General features: G+C 32.6%; 1 protein-coding gene across 1 annotated transcript; it reads left to right on the top strand.

Annotated features, from left to right (window-relative positions):
- The first annotated feature begins 4303 nt into the window (after positions 1-4303).
- On the top strand, positions 4304-15698 carry LOC133702605 (uncharacterized). Its single transcript, XM_062126914.1, has 21 exons — positions 4304-4402; positions 5899-5960; positions 6061-6133; positions 6235-6357; positions 6482-6651; positions 7705-7854; positions 8448-8588; positions 9396-9456; positions 9869-10149; positions 10560-10691; positions 10975-11094; positions 11304-11390; positions 11515-11637; positions 11779-11878; positions 11977-12102; positions 12727-12861; positions 12951-13102; positions 13308-13448; positions 14145-14468; positions 14964-15086; positions 15302-15698. The coding sequence occupies exons 2-20, from the start codon at positions 5904-5906 to the stop codon at positions 15057-15059; spliced, it is 2592 nt and encodes an 863-aa protein (XP_061982898.1). The 5' UTR covers positions 4304-4402; positions 5899-5903; the 3' UTR covers positions 15060-15086; positions 15302-15698.
- Positions 15699-21902: the final 6204 nt, after the last annotated feature.

The raw sequence follows: 21902 nt of genomic DNA, 5'->3' as shown, positions 1-21902 counted from the left end.
GAAAATTTTTATACATTGGGGATTAAAAAAAAGGTGATCTAATAATAATAATAATAGAGTGGGATTCTAAGAAAAAAAATAATGTATGGTTTTACATGTGAAAACATTGATTGTTGGTATAAGCCCCACTTACAATCATGCTATTTTGATAGAAAATGGTGAAAATTTTGAACATTGTTTTAAGATGGTTATGGATGGGAGTCATAAATGAATTAGATTAGTCTTTTGACATATTATTTTATTTTGGGTTGAATTTTCAAATCAATCAAAGTCTGGGAAGGCCTCACAAAAATACCAACATACTGGAATTTGATAGAAAGGAACATATATATATATATATATATATATATATATATATATATATATAGACACACACACACACACACATATATGTATATATATATTAAGGGCATTGTGGTCTTTTCATATATTGTGATAAAAATATATATGAAGTCAAAATAAATAAATAAATAAAAATGATTTGAAAAGATGGTAGTGCCCTTGTGTGCATTATTATGGGTATTGAGGGTGTTTGGGAGTATAGTTGCTGTTACTTTTCAAATAACTTTTCATGCCGAAATGTATCAAAATGATGTTTTTTCATTTTTTAAAAATTATTTTTGAGATCAGCACGTCAAAACAATCCAAAAAATACAAAAAAAATTGAAAAAAAATTAAATTAAATTTTTTTGGAACGCGGTCCTAGACACTTAATGATTGGTGGCATTGTAGTCTTTTTCATATATATATATAAGGTAAAAAAAAAAGAAAATACCAGATTTTGGAGAGAGCACTGTAAGTGAGAGGAAGTGAAAGAGAGAGAAGGTGAAGAAAAGAAAGAGATGGAGAAAGAAATGAAGAAAAAGTTGAGAGATGGATGATGAAGGAATTAAGTGTTAAGGTAAGAATGAGTTTTGATATGGATGGTAAATGTGATGTTGATTTTTTTTAGGTTTCTAAAAATTTAAAGTTTTTGTTGTTAAAATTGATTGATAATTATTATGGGTAATGGTTAGATTGATTGAATTGAGTGGATTGTTAAGAATAATTATTTGAGATTGAATTTGATTAATTAATGTATTTTTAGTAAGTAATCTTGTGAGTTGTGAAGAAATCTTTGCTAGATAATTATGATTTGATCCCTGAAACTTATTTTATAATTGTAGGCAGAACTGATTATAGGATTAAATATGATGAAATTCACTTTAGTCATTGATTTATAACACCTAGACGAATAAATTACAAACCTACTATTCATGAAGAACAATTTTTATTCAGAGTATTGTTTTTCTGATCTTCACCATTCATACTTTAGATAACACTTAGATGAATAAATTATTCAAATTACATCCCAATCCAATAATTCCCGGAGGAGAACAAATCCACTTACTATGACCATGCAAAAGAGTGTTTTCTCCCGAAAATCTCCACTAGCCATATTTTTGAAATGAGCCTAATATTGAAAATCCCTCTGGTTAGAATGTAGTAGTCATTGTGATGAACAACATACCCAAAAAGCAACCCAATCCAATGGTGGAAAGTGAAGATATGGCTGCCAAAATGCATGCCCTCAATGTGTTTTCTCTCAAATACCAACTCAGTCGCACCTATAGCTGTCAATCATCTCTAACCCTCTTATTTTGTTAAGATTTTGAGAAACAATAAAGGCAAGGACATGCAAAAACGATTTAATGAAGATGAATAAGGAAATGGATTGTTTTTAAGGTTGTCCTGACCGGCCCTATGAGAGAAGAAAATGAGCTGATTTTCTTGTCTCATTGTATTTATACCTCCCCCCTTTAATAACCCTAGGCTTTAATAACTCAGGGAAAGCAAAAGGAAAGCTAGAGTTTTTGCCCTAATTTCTTGCAGAATAGACAACAACCAAGTCGGTATCTCCTGCAGAATAGACAACAATCAACAGAGAGTTCATTGGAGAAATCTACAGGTGCTCAATCTCTTTTACGTTGATATTGTGTCCAAGCCAAATTATTTGCTTTTATGATTTTTGCATCTGGATTTTCGCATCTGCAGCTCTGCTACTTGCTTTACACATTTGGGTTTTTGTCTTTGAATCTTCTAGCCCCTCTTGGATCTCCCATTTCACTTCCCTTTCTGTCATTGATTTATTACTTGTTAAATTCATGTTGTTTTTTTTTTTTTAACTTTCTCATAACAAACATTCTCAGGACAGTTTCATAATAATTTATTAATGAATATACATTATAAAAAACATGCTCCTCTTGGTTTGTGCTCTGTATGATAATCTAGAATAATTAATATTTCTACAAGTCTTTTATCTGATAATGTTTTTCCATTATAATCTGGAATAATCCAATTTGTGCACATTCATTTAAACCAATTACTGCCACACATGTCTATCATTACTCTGTACCATGAATCAACCATTACTCTGCCGAATTGAAATTGCCTGTATGCTTTTTGGCAAGATGAATATCAAATTATTATGATGATGAGCAGTTACTCTCATTGCTTCTATGAGTTCCATATTGCAAGTTTTTTAATTTTCTTATTTGAATTAATACTGAGTAAGAAGCCGATTCATGATGCAACAATAATGGGCATGATGTTGAATACAACATAGTGATTTGTTCTCTCTACATTCCCAGTCTGTCATAGTCCGAGTTTCCTTAATTTCTCTTCTTGGTTTATTTGATTGCTCGTCCTATAAGGGGAAAAAAATTAAAAAGCATGAAAAAAGCATAGATGTAAGGGGAAAAAAAACAAAGAGAATATTGTTTACACGGGATGCTCCCGTGATTAAAATTTGAATTTTTTATGATAAGTTTCACGTTCAAATTTCAAACACTGTTATAGAACTTGATATCCGTTGGACATTTTTAGTGGCGGGTCCTAGAAGGCACAGATGAGGCCAGTAGCTCCTCTCTTGGGTTTTTTCCAATATTTTGTTTTTTTTATGCTGCTGAAGATGTTGATTTATGGATTCTAATGTAAAATGGAGTTAAAATGTTGATTTATGAATTCTAATGCCAACTAGAGTTTGAATATTGTTCCCTTTATATCTATTATGTTAAATTTTGTGTCTCTAGAACAACTTGTTATTTTATTATCCATGTCTTTAATATCTTTAAATTATGTTAAATATTTATTTATTTGAAGATAAATGCACCTTGATGCTAATTAATTATGCTAGTATATATGTTAATGTGATATTTTCTTATTAATTATGCTAGCATATATGTTAATGTGATATTTTATGTCAAAAGAACCATATTAATGTGTGCCTTTTGTTATTGACCTGGGTTGACCCCCAAGACCCGTGACCCAGTCATTTTACCGGGTCAACTACCGGGTCGGGTTTTATAACTATGATTTTAGTCTGTAATTGCATCTAGCCTAACTTGTGAAATTTTACAAATTATAAACCTGATTCATTTATTTAAAAAAATTTGGACTCAAGTGGGTTGGATATATCAAATTGGACTAAAAGTTTTTGTGAGTATTACATATATCCACATGTTGGATGTATATAGTTAATTTTCATGGATCCACATTTAGAGACGAACCTACAACATAGATTGTATGTGTCATAGCACTTTCAATTTTCATACTTTGCATCACCATTAATTTCTAGTTACACCCCATTCCCCTTCAGTAAAGAGAAAAATTATTTTTGTTATGTTAAAAAAATCTAATAAAAAGCCCACTGAGAAAAACTTTAGAGTTGTAAATTTTTAAATAAAATAAAAATAAATATTGAATTCACAAGCTATCAAATATAAAAATAAAATGAGTATAAGGTGTATGAGTTGGGTTAAGTTGACTAGATTTTAAAATTTGTGACCTACCACTCAATTCATGATTTCAATTTCTTATTTTTTAACCCACTATCATATATAATACCCAAATTATTCAATTTAAATTTGTTGAATTGGATCAAATAATATAAATATTATATATGAGTTACTATTTTTTTAACAATCCTAATTGTAAACTATGTTTTTTTTTTAATTTGATAGTAAAGTTATCGATCATTAATTAAAATATAAAAGTGATTTATAAATAATTAATTTTTTTTTTATTTTTAAATATATATTATAAAGTGCTATTAACTTATAAACTCTAGTATATAAATTATAATTTATGAAAAAACGAAGGTAAAAACAAAATCCTAGTGTAATTTACCTTAAATTTATCAGTTTTGAAGTTTGGGTAGTTTAGGACACCGAATGAAAGAAAGCTGATGTTAAAAACGACGTCGTGGTTTGAACTTGTATATCAGCCAAATTATAAGACCATTCCAAAACCACTAGTAGAAAGTCTAAAACCCTCTTTATTTTAGTGAACAACACTTCTACTACCACGGATATTTCCACCCGGCGACCATCACCAACACTAGCGGCCGTCTTTCTTGTTTCGGGTGAGAAGTTCCTCTGCTCTGCGTTTTTAAAAGTGATGGGATTAATGTCTTGTTTTGAGGGTGTAGTTTTGGTCAGTTTATTACTAGTGAATGAGAGAGGTTTCTCTTCGATCATCATCATCATGTATTTAGTTTCTATCTTTTGATAATTATTGTGGTTAAGATGCTCTGTTTCACCCAATGACTGTTTTGTTGCCTGTGTTTGTTTGTTTTCTTCTCTTAATTGGGGGTGGTGGAGTGTCCTAATTTGGCGGTGTTTTTCTTTTTCCTCTTCATTCTTTCAACGACACATGGGATCTTAGTTTTTGGTTGACAAACCGAGTAATCTGATCTGAAACACTTTATTTGTTTGATAAACCCAGCTCAAAGCTTCAATCTTTGCACTTAATCTGATTGTTCAGTTACTTATTATATAGTAGCTGCAATGCATCCCTGCTAGTCAGTTCTGTTGTCTTCTTTGTTGGTTATAGAGATTTTGGTTGGTGTCTAATCAAGCGTGCTTATCCTTTGAGATTAGGGCAACGCAAAAATCTCTACCATAATTATCGGTTTTTGTTTTTAACAAGAAAGAAAAATTGATTTAATGGGATTTTTTAGACAAAACAAAGTTAAATTGATTGAAAATTCAATTTGAATAATTTTTTCCTCCGTTTGTATTCTACTCTCTTCAATGGCACTTCTGAAGTCAGTGCATGTTTGGTTAATTTTGAAAATTTGCAGGAGGATCTGTAGGGTTTGGTATTTTGTGTAACTTGCAGCATATGCATGTGAATTTGGTTTTCAAAAAAGCTTCTTACCTGATTGACATATCATTCTTCCTTTATTTTGTGTAAGTGCTATTTCTTGCAGCTGATATGTTTTTCACCATGCCAATAAGGCAAGTTTGTTAAGTGAGCTAAAGTGGCTAGCTTAGACTGGCCATTATTATATGACTCCATTATGATTAATCTTATTTTAGGGCTTGTCACTCTGAGTGAAACTCTAAATGCACCTAAAATACTATGCTACATAATACTATTGAAGAAAAAATATCTTACAAATCTATCTTCAGCGTTAGAATCCCAAGACGACATGGTTGGCATTTTTTTAAATTTTTGTCCAAAACAAAATTGTTTCAGTTTTCTTTAAAACGACGTTGTTTTGATAATGGGCCGGGTTGACCTAGCCAACCCACGACCTGAGCCGGGTTTGATAACTATGGTTTCAACAAAGCAAGAAGGGAAATTTTCTTCATTAATCGTCATCAAAAGCATTCCCAAATCCCATTGATGAAGAACAAAAGGGGTGTAGAACCTTGTGAGAGTTTTCTCTCTCAAAATAAAAAAATAAAAAATTCAAGTTGTTTTTCTTTGTTTTTGCAGCTTCTATTTGCCTCGTACTAACTAGTTTGCTCTCAAATCCCTGTGCTCTGAATTATATTATCAATTTTAATTTATTATCAGTTAACAGAAGTGTAATTTTGATGCGTAAACTCTTCTTTTTTCTGTAATTTGCAGTGAAAATGGCAAAAACTAAGGGTTCTTCCAAGAAGCAGCAAAAGCGTGGAATTGACTTCAAAGTGAGTAATAGCAGTTTCTTTCTTTTTCCTCCTTTTTCTAAATTTCAAGTCTTGTGAACTTGAATTGTTTGCTCTCTTTTTTTTCTTGTTAATTTTGTAGAAAATAAAGCGAAAGATCGGCAGGAAATTGCCACCTCCTAAGAATACTACTAATACAGAAATTAAATCCAAAGGTAAAAAAAATATTTCCATTTAGTTTCTTCTTAAAACTTTGTGCTTTTTATGAAGTAATGTTACTAATGGAAGTTTCTTTTTGTGTGTGTGTTATGAGCAGCAATTGTTCTTCCGGAGCAGAGTGTGGCATCAGAGAAAGCAGGTTTAGCTGTGAGCAAGAAAGGCTTAACTTTGAAAGAGCTTCTTCAACATACATCCCATCACAATGCGAAAGTCCGTAAAGGTACTTTCTTTAAATATCTTCATATCCTGTTAGAGTAAAAGGTTGTCCTTAAGAGTTTTGGGTTTGTAATTGAAAGAGAAAGAAACTATTTATTCATAAAAAATATCTTCTTTTCCTTTTGAAGATGCCTTGATGGGCATGAAGGATTTATTCCTCAATCATCCAGAAGAGCTTAAATTGCACAGATATGCTGTTATAGAAAAATTACGTGAACGGATCAGTGATGATGGGAAAACTGTTCGAGAAAACCTTTATCAACTTCTTAAGTCAGTGATTTTACCAGGCTGCAAAGAGGTAATTTATCATTTCTTTCTAGCATGTTTGTGCAGGGCGGTTGCTTGGACACTTTCAAATCTATAAGGACATGTATCAGCCTTGGCTCAATAAGTTATATTCTATAAACATTCAAAATTATGTTTATTTTTGGTATGACTTTTCTTTTGTAATGTTTTTTTTTCAATTTGTGTTTCTTGTTCTTCTTGGTTATTGCAAGAGCACGAAACTATCGTCAACATGATGTTAATGGTTTTTTTTGTTAGACAATGATAGGGGGAAAAAATAGGAAGATTTTCAGCTTATCATTGTATATCCTAATGACAATTGGTAAAGCACAAGCCCTCTTGTTTGAATCTTGAGAGCAAACCCTACATGGAAAGCGGTTAAAGGGAAGAACCATATCAAACATCAATGCATGACAATGCACTCATATTAATCAGTTATTAGTATTAATGGCAGTGTCTTTCAAAGACTTGATATAGACGATGGAAATTTCATCTATAGAGTGGCATACTCAAAATGCCTAAATTAAACTGTCATGGTTCTTGGATATAGCTAGCTGTAGTAATTGTTTAAAATGAGAAAGAAGGATTCTTCCAAAAGTTTTCAATTTAAAAAATAACAGGGGGTCTATTTTTTCTCTCAATCTTCTAATAGTGAGCTTTGAGATATTAATAGATTGATCTAGTGGTATAGTTGCTTGTATGATTCAATAACTAGCAGAATACTGCTTATAGGAGTGGTGGTATCGGTTTCTGTTGGAGGGTGGACCGGCAAATGGAGTTTGAGACTAGGGGATAATAAAAATTTACTATTTTTTAACAGAAGATGTTAGTTTTACTTTTGATGAGATTAGAGATTTGTGATTTTCTTTTCAATCAGATGTATCCTGTACAACAACTAAGTCACAAGGCTGTAATAGTTTGTTGTTTCCAATTACTTTTCTGTTTTTTGATGGTCATTTTTTATCTTTATGAGGCATTCTGTCAGTTTCATTGCTATTTTATCACTCTTTATCATCATTAATTTATCCCCTCCTTTGACATTATTTCTCTATCCTTGCATGTCCAGGATAATCAGGGACTTGTCATTTCGTTAATGATGGCTTACATCTTTAATGCAATGACACATTTAGCAATTGACATTCGACTTATGGCATTCAAATTTTTTGATCTCGCTGTTGAATATCATCCTCCTTCATTTTTCTCATATGCTGAAAAGGTATCTTCATTTGTTCATGATATTCAAATGTTTGGAGTGCATTTCTTTATTATTGGTGTTTGAGAACCCACTTGTTTTGTATTTGTTCTGCCCTTTGTTTGTTCATGGTGGCTAGTGCAATGTGAATAAGGGTCCAAATGCCATTGTTAAAGTTCTGCAGTCATCTCTTCATTGTGAAAGACTTGAACCATAGTGTTATTTGAAATGAAACTGTAATGGAGAGATTTTCATGTGGCACACAAGTGCATGATAATATCATGAGCTTCTAATATGGTGTTGCAGTTGCTTATTAGATCGAGTCTTATTGGATATCCTTCTTTTCATCAAATCTTTGATGGGTTACTTGCTTTTTGAATATTCTTGATTTCCCTCCATTTATGGTTTGGTAGATGCTGTCATTTTAGGTTCACGCAAAATATATGCTGCTGAGCTGTCAAAATAACCTCATATTAAATTTGATAAGAATTAAGATAATGCTATTCCCAAATGCTTTCTTGCCATCAAAATGATACCTCATGAACTTTAGTTGATATGGTTATCATTCTTTTTTATTTGCATTTTGATGCTTTTTTTGCTGGACGTGTCGTTAATAGATACTTCAAAATTATGAAGATATTCTTCGGAAGAACCAGTTCTATTTAGAAGACAAAGTCAAGCTGAAGAATGCTCTTGCTGGTTTGGTGCGATGCTTGTTGCTGTTGCCATCTAGTAAAGAAGTTAACCTGCCTGCGAAGGTGCTCCCTGAGAATCACTTGCAAAACTCGTTTGTTTTCCTTTTAACATCCTAATGATTTTGGTAAAATTTCTATCAGGTACAAACTGTTAGGTCATATTTTACACTCAGCTATGCATGATTGTACCATCATACTCTGGAAGATAGTTCTGTAATTTTCCAGTTGTTATTGTGGTCATAGTAGCAGAAGTTTTAAGCACTAGTGGTCTATGACAGCTAGATGATTTAGTTCATTGTAACAGTTGTATGGATCTTTTGTTTGTATAAGCAGTTTAAACTTCATTTGTATGTTGGAGGTCTTACATGAATCGGTTGACAATTTATGAAAACATGAGCTCTGGGGAAGTTTATTATGAAATCTGTAGTTGGTTTTCAGATCGCATATAAATACATGATTAGATAGACATGGATAATTTATTACTTTTGCAAACATGGAAGATCTCAGCCAATGACCCTCATAGTGAGTCTCCATTGGCACAAGAGATTTCTTATTTTGCACAATAGCATGTTCAATACAATACGCATCTCATAGAACTGGTGGCTCATTGATATGGTTCCGGAGCTTTGGTTAATTTGTTATTCTGCGACATGCCTATGGCATGCATTGAAGATGAAATGAACTCGACAATATATAAATTATCTTCTTCATATTGAAAAGTAAAATTATAGTTTTAAAGTACAACTTCAGGGATGGATTATTCTTGTGTCTAATTGTGTTATGAGGTTTGCTATACTTGTGTCCTTTTGCTAAGCCACTTGCCTTTGATTTGCCTAACGATTTCTGATAACACTTTTTTCAATTTCATAGAATATCCCTGAGAAAAAAATATTGCAGGCTTTTGAGCCTGATGTGCCTACAGTATTTGCAGGTATGTCTAAACACCTCGCCCTCACTTTTCTTTATAGGTTTGTAGAGTGACAGGCTCATTGCTACCAACATTCAACTGTTGCTGCATGGAAATATGTTTATGTTACTGTACAAACAATATGCTTAATCTTGCACCAGAAGATTTTATGTTCAATTTTACTTAGTATTTAGCAATGGTAGCTATTTTTTGTTTTGCTTACTTGTTAGCTCCACTTTGGTAGTTCTCACTGCCATGCTATAGGAGAAATCCATTCATTTCTGATAATAAATAATCGTGGCTGAGTAGCATATTTTCAACATTCAATGCACAACTGTGTGACCTTTTATGCCCTTTGTTTGTGCTGTAACTGTAATTTAAAATAGTAAAATGTGGCAAGCCTTTACCTTCTTTTGTTTTGTTTTTGTTTGTGTAGAATATTCCGTCATCATCAAGAAGCTGAAAGACCTTGTACCAGTTTTAGTCAATTGCTTCCAAGATTTTCTCCCTGTACTTCACGACTCACTAGATGCACAATCATTTGATTGCATGCTTAACATACTTCAGAGCATAGATCTTGCAGTCGCATTCTTTATACATGGGATTCAGCAAGGTCATCCCGAATCACCACCTCTTGATCAAAGCTTCTCATCAGTATTGTTGAAGAAGTTACTAGTTGTGTTTCCTCTCAGTCCAATGCATCACCTTTCAGAAAAGGTATGACTTTGTTTCCAAGTACATCTCCTTTGTTTGGTTGATAAAAAGGGAAAGGGATGCAAAACAAAAGGTCCTTATTTTATATAAGGATAATGTATCCGCCATCAAAAACTTTATTGCCTCTTATTGATGGATAAGATATGGGGAAGCCTTCAGAAAAGTTTATTGCCTCTTTCTACATCCTCACTTCTGTTTCTTCTCAACCAGACAAGTGGAGATATAACTCAAAATGTTTTTCCATCCCATGGTTTCCTCGCTTTCAAACACTTTTTACTGTGCATATTTCTCTGCAGTAACTTCCTGTTTGCTTCCTTTCACAAGGAAGCTTTTGTCTCAAAAATGTCTTTGTAATTGTAGTTGCTGTTATAGTAGCTCGTGTGCCTTAACTTTTTCTTTTTGCTTGCTTGCAGGATGATGACAGATATGTTCTCTTGAACATTGTAATTACAGAAATATTTATGCACTTAAGTGAATGGATCTGCCCACCTGCTGTCTTATTTGAGAAATTTCTATCATTTGTGGAATACGTGTTGCTTGAAAAGGTGTGCTTCCTGTGTGTCAATACTTCTTGAATTAGCAAAAAAGATGTTAATCTAGTAAACCTTGGATCTTGGACCAGATAATTCAAATTAATATGTTCCTTTCCTTATCAAATTATTTCATAGTAGAACAGTATGAAGGAAAAGGAATGAGAATCACTCTGAGTTGCACCGCTGTTTGGGGAGATTTTCAGATATTTTAAACAAAGAGTACTTTTAGATGATTTGGAAGCAGTACCTTTATTTACTTTTTGTTGATTTGTTGCATCTTTTTTTTTTTATACAGAGCTGCAGTAACGTGCGATCTAACAAAGCAGTTCGAGAAAAGCAGATATCTACACTGATTCCTTTTATCCCAAAACTTGTGTCACGGGTGATTGGAAATTGGAAGAATCGCCTTCTCCAGGTTTGACTCATTCTTTAAGAATTTGCTTTATAACTTGTCCTAAGTAAATTATGTTGGCTGATGTCTCTCTTGCTTTATGAGATTGTCTTTTGTCACTGTGTCCGGGGTTCTTGGTTATAGATTTTTCTCTTCAAAACTCTACATGTTCTGTAGAGAACTGTAAGATCTGGTGGTAATGAAGATGTTAAACAATCATATCTTTGTTGCAGGCATTTACAAAGACATTCCAGGATTGCAGTCCAGAGTCTTCAGTAAAATTAGCTTGCCTTGCTGCAATTGAAGAAATGATCATTTCTGTATGTTCAACTCCTCAGCATTAAAGAGGCTTATTCCTTGCCTCCTTAGAAGATATTCTCATCGTTTCTATTTCTGCAAAAAATGTCTGAATCTCTCAAATAATACCTTTTGCAAAACTTGCAGCATGAAGATCTGCTGTGCACAGATGTCAATGATTCAGGACTATTTGACTACAAGATTACTTGGATAAGAGAGCTGCCTATGTTGCTCATTCTGCTAGGCGACCGGCACTCATCCTCTTCCAAGGTATTTAGAGTAGTTGTTGAAGATGAAATCTTTACTCATGTCATCAATATTTAGGTTTTGCTTTTCTTCTTGCTATCAAGTTCACAGGCAGCTCAGTTAATGCATGAACTTGGTGAACTTTTATTGCTTTCTTCCTCACAGGTTGTGTTGCATCTTCTACTTCGCCTGGGGCAACGTTCATTGTTGTATGATGATATGCAAGGCTTGCTGAAAGAGTTCTACAGCACAGATCAAGACAAAGGTTAGTGCTGATATTTCCTGATAAATTCCATGCTTGGTTACAAGCCCATGGGAGGTCCATTATTTGGTTCATTGTCATACTCGTTTTCTGTTGAGCAGGGAACATATGTTATGGTCCTTTTTTAAGGCTAGCCAGGGATTCACAAGAACTCTCTATCTGCTGTCTTTATTATTTTTCTCAACTGGATTCAACTTTGCTGAAGTCAATTGCTTCTTGCTGCGTGTGTAAGTGTGTTTCTCCCCTCACTGTAGTCCCTAACTTCCTTTAGTTTTCCCCTAATTGATTCTTTATTTTGGAACTGACATAAAACATTTTGTTGAACTTGATATTAACTTTCAAGATGTTGCATTACTTAACTTTATTTCTAATGATTCCTTTCTACCAAAATTTACGTTGCTACTTTTAGCAAGGATCCAATATCTTTGAACCCATGCTTGCTTCTGTCACTCTTGTAGTGTCTTGCGTTCCCTAAGGTGCAAAAGTTTTCATTGTGGGGACAATAAAAAGACTTCTGCATGAAACGTTGCACAGAATGTCTTCCACTGATTAGCTCGTATTGAAAGACTACTTATTTTGAAATGACAGTTTAGTTGACAATTTGCAATTTAATGATGAAAAAATTTTCCTTCAACATTTCTTCCCATTAGAATGGACTTTTATCATTAGAAACATATTATATATTTGATCCTTATACCTCTTTAATGAGGTTTTTAAGAAATGTTGTTGCTTTTGGATGGTTGTTGTAAGCATTAAACTTTAAAGGAGGACTTGATACTCATGAAAGAGGAAACTAAGTTCTGACTGTTAATAATGTTGTTTATTTCAAATCTTCTTTTCTGATATTTCAGGTCATGAGTTGGATCCATTTATGTTATTCCGGATCATAGAGGTTTTACATTCAACCTACAAAGCTGGCCACATTCAGATTTCTGACTTCATCAGCTTCTTAATCACGTTGGCTTCGCGTTTCAAAGTTTTTCCTGGTAAATTCAGAATGATTTCTCCCTTGGCAAGCAATTTTGGATCAGTAGTTTATGTAGTTTGTGTATGACAAGGAGATTCATGTCTGCAGAAAATATTTTTCCTGCCACGGAGAGAGATATGAAGACCTCAAATCATGCAACTTTTAAATCATTGATCAGTGTTGTTTGCTCATGCCTGTCGCAGATGGGTGACAATTCTCTAGTTTTTGTGATTCTAGAGAAAGTAATGCTAGAGCAGCTAGTAAGTTGGTTGACTTTTATGCAATTTTGTTATTTACATAGATGGTCCTGTTTTTGGGCTTCTGAGGTTTCTGTTGGACAAATTCTTTTTATTTCAAAACGTGAACACGAAATAAGGTAGAATTTTGTTTGCAATATCTTTTTTGCTTGACTCGTGATGGGTCATTCATGAGGCTCAATGGTGACACCTTTTTTCATATTTTCAGTCATTAAAACCACCTCTGGACAATTCTTGTGCTATGCTCAGAATGCTTATTGCACTGGATTCTAAGCCCACAAGACTTTCTGAACAAAGTATTTGCTCTTTAAGCAATGTCCTCTCAGCATATCTCATTGATGTTGCACATGTAAGTATTCCTACCCTTAAACAACTGTCCTGATTTCTTTCTTCTTTACTAAGACCTTCCTCTTTTCTTTGTTGTATTTGTATCAATGTCTGTTTTTCTTTTGGAGTGCTGCTGGCAGCACTATTTCTTCTGCCTTTTCTGAGAGAAAAAAAGCTGAGTTGCCATTAGGATATTTGATGTTTGACTTATCAATAAATACTTAAAGTCTTGCAAGACGATGATATGAAATTGGTTCCTTTTATATGGTACAGCTGTGTGTATCTTGAGTCTTGACCCTGGCAACCTAAATCTTTGTGAAGTCAATGATATTTGATCTAGTTTCCTTTATACTTTTTGTGATGGGAACTGGGATGCTTTTTGAAACTTTATTGTTTTCTTTATGGCATAGATCTTTGTTCAGTTCCCCTGTTTTTTGTATATGATGGCCTTAAATTTTCCAATGAGGAGGGTAGAGTATTTATTGGCCGAGGAATCTCTTCATTTAATTTCCAGGTTTCATGGAACAAAATACATTCTAGCAGTTGTTTCCATGGTCATGATGAAGTTTTTCTATATAGTTTCCCTTTTACTTTTCGTGAGCTGGATATTTAATCTTTCTTATTTTGCACTAAATTTTGTGAATTTGCTTCATAGACATCAATCAACCCTCACTGATTTTTTAGTTATTGAAATGAGAATATTTCACTTCTCTAACAGTGTGTTCTAGAAGATGATGATGAGAGCATGAGCTCCATCCATGGACAAACACGTCGTTATTATCTTCTGCCTAGCTTTATCCTGTTTGATAGAAGTCACAAACTTCTCAATCTTGTGTTGAACGTGATGGGGTCATCGATTAATGGAAGAAGTTTCTCACTTCTATCTGGTGATCGTATCTGTTATGCCAAGGGGAGCTCAAGTATTATAAATGCTATTGTTTCTGTTTTACTATGGATGCAAAGGGAAGCTAAGGTTCAGCAAATTCTTTATTTATACAAGGAAGAGATTGACCACATTTCACGAAGCATATGCTCTTTACAGGTATAATTTTGCTTCCCAGGCGTTACTTGTCCATGTTCTATGTTTCTCTGTTTTTGTATTACAAAAGATTTATCAACAAAGGAAAAGAATTCACTATTTTAAGGGGAGAGAGGAGAGATTGAAGGTCTGGCTGGCCCTTTTTAAATCAAATACTCCTTGTGCATGTCGGTCTTGTTGGATATCATGTTTAGCTATGTACATAAAGGGGCATTTCTAATAGTAGAAAATATTATTGGAAAGCTGTGGATCGAAAGCTCCTCATATTTGCATGGCTCGACTCTTTAAAGCATGGTTTTTATGATTATGGATACTTGGAGACATGACTGTAAGGTCTCAGCAGAAAACTTGTCTGAGTGGTAGAAAACTTAACCTCTGTTTTTTCCTGACTTTGAGGGGTCATTGAATATACTGTCTCGTACATTGGAAATTATGTGTTGAGAAATTATGTTATTAGTTTTTAATGCATGTCATCTCATGTTTTCGTTGTTTTTGCAGTCTTTAGAGGAAATCAACGTGCCAATAGAAGAAAGACACATAATAAACCGGGCAATTGATCGATTAAAGACTCTAACAAGTTCATTATATCAGTAGAAGCAAATGACTTATATTATCATTGCGGTAATGACTCTGTATTCTGTAACTTGAGTTACATCACTGTGAATTTATTGAGTTTCTGATCACTGACATTCTGAAAGTTCTTTGAGAAATATAAAACATGAAAAAGGAAAAAAGAAATTTATCAAAGCTGTGACAACTTATTTTTTAAAAATATCCATGCCATTTCTTTCTCTCTCTCTCTCTTAAGAATGCCGGCCGGTGTCACTTTCTTGTAGGATACTCAAATTTCCCAGCAAATAGAGGGAAGTTGGAGAGATTGCATAATAAGATGACCCATAATTGCAAGGTACAAGCTTGGAAAAGGCGAACAGCTTTGATGGTTTATGAGGATTTGCCATAGTGGCTGGGAATGTGTTAAAGAATATGGCTTTTTTCGCAAGTCAATGAAGGCAGCATCTATATTCCAAGTTTTCTGTGGCATGCGGGCACAGTTTTGAAGTCTTAAATTGCGTTACAATTTTGAATTAGGTAATAGATGGTTAGAGGGGGGAAATGTTAGCCCCTCATTTTCCTTTCTTTTGTGGTATATATAGGAATGTTGTTGGAGATAAAATTTTGTAATGGAAAGAAGTGAAGGTTAATCGGTTGTTGGATGAACACTTGCACAGGACATTTCTCTGCCTTCTCTGATTTTGTTTTCTTTCGTTTTGTTCAGCTCATGGATCCATTTTGTCGTATGAAGTAGGCTAGCAGCCTGCAAATGTATTTGGTTTTATTATAGGTTTTACGGCTATAGTTCATAAATTTTTTAAAAAAGTTATAAATTTATATTTTTTTACAACCCAGGTTTTTAGGGTATCTTTGGTAACATGCATGTTAGAAGCATCAAAATGATGTCGTTTTCATGATTCTTGAATATATGTAGTTATAGTACTTGTGAAATAATTTAGTGTTGTAACTCATTTTTACCTTAAATTTTTTTATGTTTTAAAAATTATACTTTCATTCCAATTTATTTTTTGGCATTTAAAAAAATAAAAGATAAAAAAGACATTTTAAGGGGTGAAATAAGAAGAAAAGGAGAACAAGGGATTGATATGATTAGGGACTAAAAAATAATGGAAGACTATGCAAAAGAAAAAAAAAACAAGTAGAAGAATTAAACAAAATTAGAAAAAATTGAAAGAGGTTCTTTAAAAAGAGAAAATTTAACTAATTAGAAATCCACAATAAAAAAAAGAAAGCAATATAAATTTTAACAATATTTTTGCTAAGTTTAGTTTTTTCTATTTTGTAGAGGATCCTAGACAATATAAATAGAGAAAGAGTAGCAAAGAGAATGACAAACGTATAGGTTAAATGAGAGACTCTTGTAAAAAGTCTAGCCAAACAAAGCACCTAGTAAAGAGAAGATAAGAATAGAAAGAAAAAGAAACACCACTAGAATGAGGAAAAGAAGAAAAAACATCAACAACATTGAAAAATTCAACACAGCAGGCACTTCCCAGCCTTTAATCTCTCAGCTCTGGCGGAGGTGATCGACATCGCCAACACCAAAAGGAAAAGGACTGAGTCATGCACGCGAGCATATCCATGCACCCCTTGCCTTAGTTTACGGGTGCAAAGAAGTCCTGTAATCTTGACTAGTTATCTGACATGTGCACAATACACACCAACACTATTTTTTTATATCATTGTTTATTAGGTTATTCTAGTCTCATAACTTGAGAATAATGCTTAATATGTTAACCCGGATTAACTTAGGTTGTTTTTTTATGTCTTTTATTTAATTGATTTTTTTATTTTATAATTCAATATTGGATTGGTTGAGAATTGATCTTCATAACCTGTTTTAATTTTTTATGAGAATATTTTAGTTTCACGATCAAGGTCACTAGTTTTGACATTTTAACTCCGGTTAAATCATGTTGTATTTTTTAAAATTTTCTCTCTAAGAGGTTATATCGGTCATGACTCGGGTCACGGGTCCTTCAACATTGGACTTGTTTTTTATTGAGTTATCCTCATCTCATGACTCAGATCGCGAATTTGACGGGTTAACTTAATTGACTCATTTTTTTCTCTCTTTTTTTAATTGACTCTTTTACCCCAATTTTATCAATTAATATTGTATTTAATTGAGAATTAGACTTCATGATTTGTTTCGATTTGTTTTTCATTAGGTTATCACAGTCTCATGACCTAGAAATAATGCTTAATGGTTAACTCGGGTTGACTTGTCTTATTTTATGTTATTTTTTAATTAAGATTTTTATAAATTTCATCATTTAATATTAGATCTGACATGACGATTGAGAATCGAGTTTTATAATTTGTTTTGACTTTCTTAGACTCAAAACCAAAGTCGGGGATTTAACAGGTTAACCCGGGTTAAATCATGTCATTTTTTAATTTTTTTTCTATAAGATTATCTCGGTCTGATAACCCAGGTCATGAGTTTTGTGGATTGACTCAGGTTATTTTTTATATTTTTTTAATTAATTTTTTTAATTTTATCTTTTAATATTGGGCTAGTTGGGGATTGAAATTCATAATTTGTTTCAATTTGTTTTTCATGGGGTTATCTCAGTCTTATAACTCAGGTTGCAAGTTTGACATGTTAACTCGGGTCATTTTTTTAGGTTTTATTTTATTTTTTTTTCAATTTCATCCTTCAATATTGTGTTGATTAAGAATTAGGCTTTATAATTTATTTTGATTTGATTTCTATAAAGTTATTATAGTCTCATAACCCGGGTTTTCCCAGGTCAATCTAATATTTTTTTATTTTAATATTAAGAAATATATCATCTTGAAATTTTATATAGTCAAATATTGTTTTCACGAGTTGTATAGGTTGTTTTGGATTAGTAAAGTCAACCAGATTACATCAGGTAAATCCTCACATATTTTTTTTTCCTCTAGAAGAAAACATCAGCAACATTTGAATATTTTTTTATATTCAAGAAAAATTTAACTTGATCCACAACATAGCACGGGCCAGTCATCTAGTAAATAGTCTATAATGCATGTGTGTTTTGCCGCAAGAAATCAAAAGAAGATTAAGGTGTACATTTGATCTTGTTGTATAAATATGGTCACGCTATCAACACTCATCCTCTAATTGGATCCAAAACTCAATTCAGGCTTGGAAGGTGTTTGAGAGTGTGGTAGCGGTTGCTTTTCAAAATAATTTTCATTCCAAAACACAATAAAAAATATTTTTTTATTTTTAAAAAATTATTTTTGACATCAGCACATCAAAATAATATGAAAATATCAAAAACATATTAATTTAAAATAATAAAAAATTCAAATTTTTTTAAAGTACTTTCCAACCGAGTGTCAAACACTCCTAAAAAGAATCTCTTTACTTTCCTTGTTGTGTTGTTAGGTTTTCAGGTATCATCTTTAATGACCATAGAAATGCATGGACTCACAGTGATCATAGAGTGTTTTAAACACTGTCTACTGTTTTCCCTCATAAATGATTTGAGATTTGAATCCTCAGAGTTGTTGCTATTTTCCATAGGCCTTCACAACATTCCCAACTCGTTGTAATGCCTCTGAGGTTGATCTGTAGGAGGATTGTTGTCAGGTTTATTTGAGATTTTCTTTTCTGGTTTTCGTTAGGTGCTTCATTTTTGTTGACCTATAGCAGTTTTACTGAACTTTACTTGATTTGATTGGCAAACTCGGTGTTGCCTTTACTAGAGAGGGAAGTTGAACCGACAAATTTCAGCTTTTTTTCATGAAAAATTCTTAAAATAGTATTGTTTTATATTGATTCAGATTTATTTAGTATATAATACATGATTAGAGCTTTAAGGTGGATTATAGGTCAGTTTAAATTTAATAACTTTAAAATATACTTGTGTTCTTGGATCTTGAGAAAGTTTTGGATGAAGAGGGCACTTAATAAAATGTTAGTTGTTGTTTTTTAAAATAGTTTTTTTGTTTAGAAATATATTAAAATAGTATTTTTTTTATTTTTAAAAAATTATTTTAACATCAACACATGAAAATAATTTGAAAACAACAAGAAAATATTAATTTAAAGTAAAGAAAAAAAATTAAATTTTTTTTCTAAACCCCTTCAAAATACAAAAACAAACAGGTCTGAAAGAGAAACAAAAAAGAGAATCTTTCGAAACGATCAGGTTTGTTATTAAACCGAACTCATAATTGACCTAAGTAAACCATATGATCTGCCTAGGTTTGGACCGGCCCAACTAGCATCTTAGTTAATGCCACCAAACCTATTTCGAACCCGGCTGAGTCAAAAGCTAGGTTATTAAAACAAAAGATTAAAACGCTTGAAAGTACGCTGTTTTGAATGAAAAAAATGAATCTTTAAAACCCTTCCCTAGCGGCCACCGATCACAGATTAATAAATCATTCAATGTCAGCCAACACCTTGCTAATCTGCTCCAATACTCGACATTGCACTGCTACCACTCAGTACTGACCTTCAATCTTTGAAAATCGACATTCTGCTACATTTGACCTGTTTTCTCTTCACTGTCAACTTGCAAGGCTGTTGCAACATTTTGACTTTCATCTAGTTTAGTACCAATCTTAACTGTTTCTTACTGCAAGACTTGTTTAGTGATTATGTAGATTTGGTTTTGCGCCTGAGGGTTTTGATATAGGTCTAAGACTAGCTGTTCATTGATGTATGTTGAGATTGGTGCCTATAGGAAGCTTATGGCATCAACATTGCATATGAAACTCTAATTTTATGTGTCTTTCATTGTGTTTTAGTGCGAATTAGGCTTTTGGAATATTTGGGCAACTTTTTTTTTTCTTAAATAAAACTGCAGGTTTTCTGAACATAATCTTATTGTAGAACCTAGTTGCCTAGGAGGAGAAACGAGAATGTAATATATCTGGAGTTGATTGGCTCTATGGTTTCAAGTTTTACGCCTTGAAATAGGATGAATTTTCCCAGGGGCTGAATATGAATATAGCGCATCACCTCAAGTCAATTGGCTCATATATTTTCAAGCTCTAAAGATAGGTTGGATATGTATCTGTATTGTTTTCTCTTCACTTTTGTTTCTGTGTGCGTGTGTTTTGTGTATGTTGAGGGGGGGTTGTTAGGAGCTAGTGTAGAAGATTTGTAGAAAAAATTGAGAGCTGCATTTATAAGATACATGATTCCAGCTAGTAGAAGAATTTGCTGTCATTTATCTAACACTTGGTTATAGGGTGTGATTGTTAAGAAAAGAAACCTATATTAACTGTGAGACTAGAGCATGTCCGAGCCTTTCTGGTACATAATTGAGAATGATAAAGATACCAGAGCATGTTGGGTGCATAATTCACAATAATACTCCTGTTTTACCCGATTTGAAAGGAATCTTTGAGATATTGCATGATTATGAATTGGTTTCTAGGAATTTGCTGGATTGATTTTTTTTTCTTTTTTTTTCTTTTTAGAAGGGAATCTAATTCAAATACATTTTTTTCATCTACTTTTTAAGTTTAAATCTTAGAATTAATATCCAAAAAATTTCATCCCAGATGCTGTTTTTTTTCCTTACAACAAGGAGTGGCTAGCTTGTGTTATAGGGACCAGAGACTAATTACCAGTTTCGGAGGACAATAGTTTTTGTTTTTATATATTTTTTTAAATATATATTTATCATGAAAAAATATAAAATTAATATAAAAATATATTTTATGTGTCTCTGTCTTGTGTGCATGTGCACATATGCACCTGTAATTCTTGCTTCTCTCCAGTTCCTTTCGTTTGCAAGTTATTGTTGCTAGAGTAGGTGCAATTAGTTCTTTCCTCTACAAGTCGGGTTTGGTAAGATTGATTATAAAGAAAAAGGTATTGGTAATGCACACTTTTGATTTTAGTGCTGATGTTTCTTTCCATTGTTGCTCCACCTAGCAACTGTTGTTTTTCTTGGTTTTCATTACGTAACTATCACTCGTTTGATAGCCCCGTTTTCTAAGTGATTTTAGTTCACTTTATATTCTTCATGATTTAATCATTTCCATGCTTGCCATTTTTTTAAGTATTTTTATTTTATTTTCACATTCACTTTTTCCTTCATGTTTGTTCATTTTAGATTTCACTCTTTTTTTCAATTATTTTGTTTCAAGAAAATATTGTTTATTCCTTCTTCTTTTTTCCCACTTTTTCTTAACATTTTTAACATGAATTCCTCTTATGATAAATAGATTATACATTACATATGCCTATTATCCTCTACTTCTTTAACTTTTCCTTCGCAACAAAAATTTCTCATTCGTTGTTTAAAAAAACTTCCTCTCTTACCAAAAGCACAACTTCCACAAAATAAACTTCAAAAACAAGAGAGACAACCACTTCTACAACCTCTATAAGAAATGTGTCTCCACCTTCTCAAAAAATGACAAAACTATTAAAAAAAACCCATCAATATCATTTTCATGTTTTCCTTCCTTCTTCACCACCTTTATCGACATAAACCCGTGTTATCTCTTTTGTTCACAACTTTATAATATCTCCCCAACCCAACCATATCCACAAGTATGTCATCATTTGCATCATCTTTGAACAAAGATTGGTTGTAACTTTGTTTCACTCCTTTTTTTCCTATTAAATCCCTTAACTACTCACTTGTATTGTTTAATCACCATAAACCCATCAATCAAATCATTAATATATCAACTTACAACAAATTTTCTCTTTAACAATATAATTTTTTTCGTTCTTAAAAATCTATTGTTAATATGATGCATTCTGCTTGCTCAACTTACATTCCTATTTGTACTTTAATTGGTCAATTAAGGGCTATGTTTCTTATGCTTTTACATTTCAATCAAATTGAATTACACACCCAAAAAAACCATTTAATTGTTGTTTCCACCAAAAAATGT

The sequence above is a fragment of the Populus nigra genome, chromosome 9, assembly GCF_951802175.1.
Source record: "Populus nigra chromosome 9, ddPopNigr1.1, whole genome shotgun sequence".
In the NCBI taxonomy this organism is placed as follows: Eukaryota; Viridiplantae; Streptophyta; class Magnoliopsida; order Malpighiales; family Salicaceae; genus Populus; species Populus nigra.
This window is presented reverse-complemented; position numbering and strand designations above follow the sequence as displayed.

Excerpts from the sequence above, each read along its gene's own strand:
- LOC133702605 (XM_062126914.1), top strand. The coding sequence starts at position 5,904 with ATGGCAAAAACTAAGGGTTCTTCCAAGAAGCAGCAAAAGCGTGGAATT. Across the intron at positions 11,391-11,514 it reads TTGAAGAAATGATCATTTCT|CATGAAGATCTGCTGTGCAC; the intron begins GTATGTTCAACT and ends CAAAACTTGCAG. Across the intron at positions 12,103-12,726 it reads AATTGCTTCTTGCTGCGTGT|GTCATGAGTTGGATCCATTT; the intron begins GTAAGTGTGTTT and ends CTGATATTTCAG.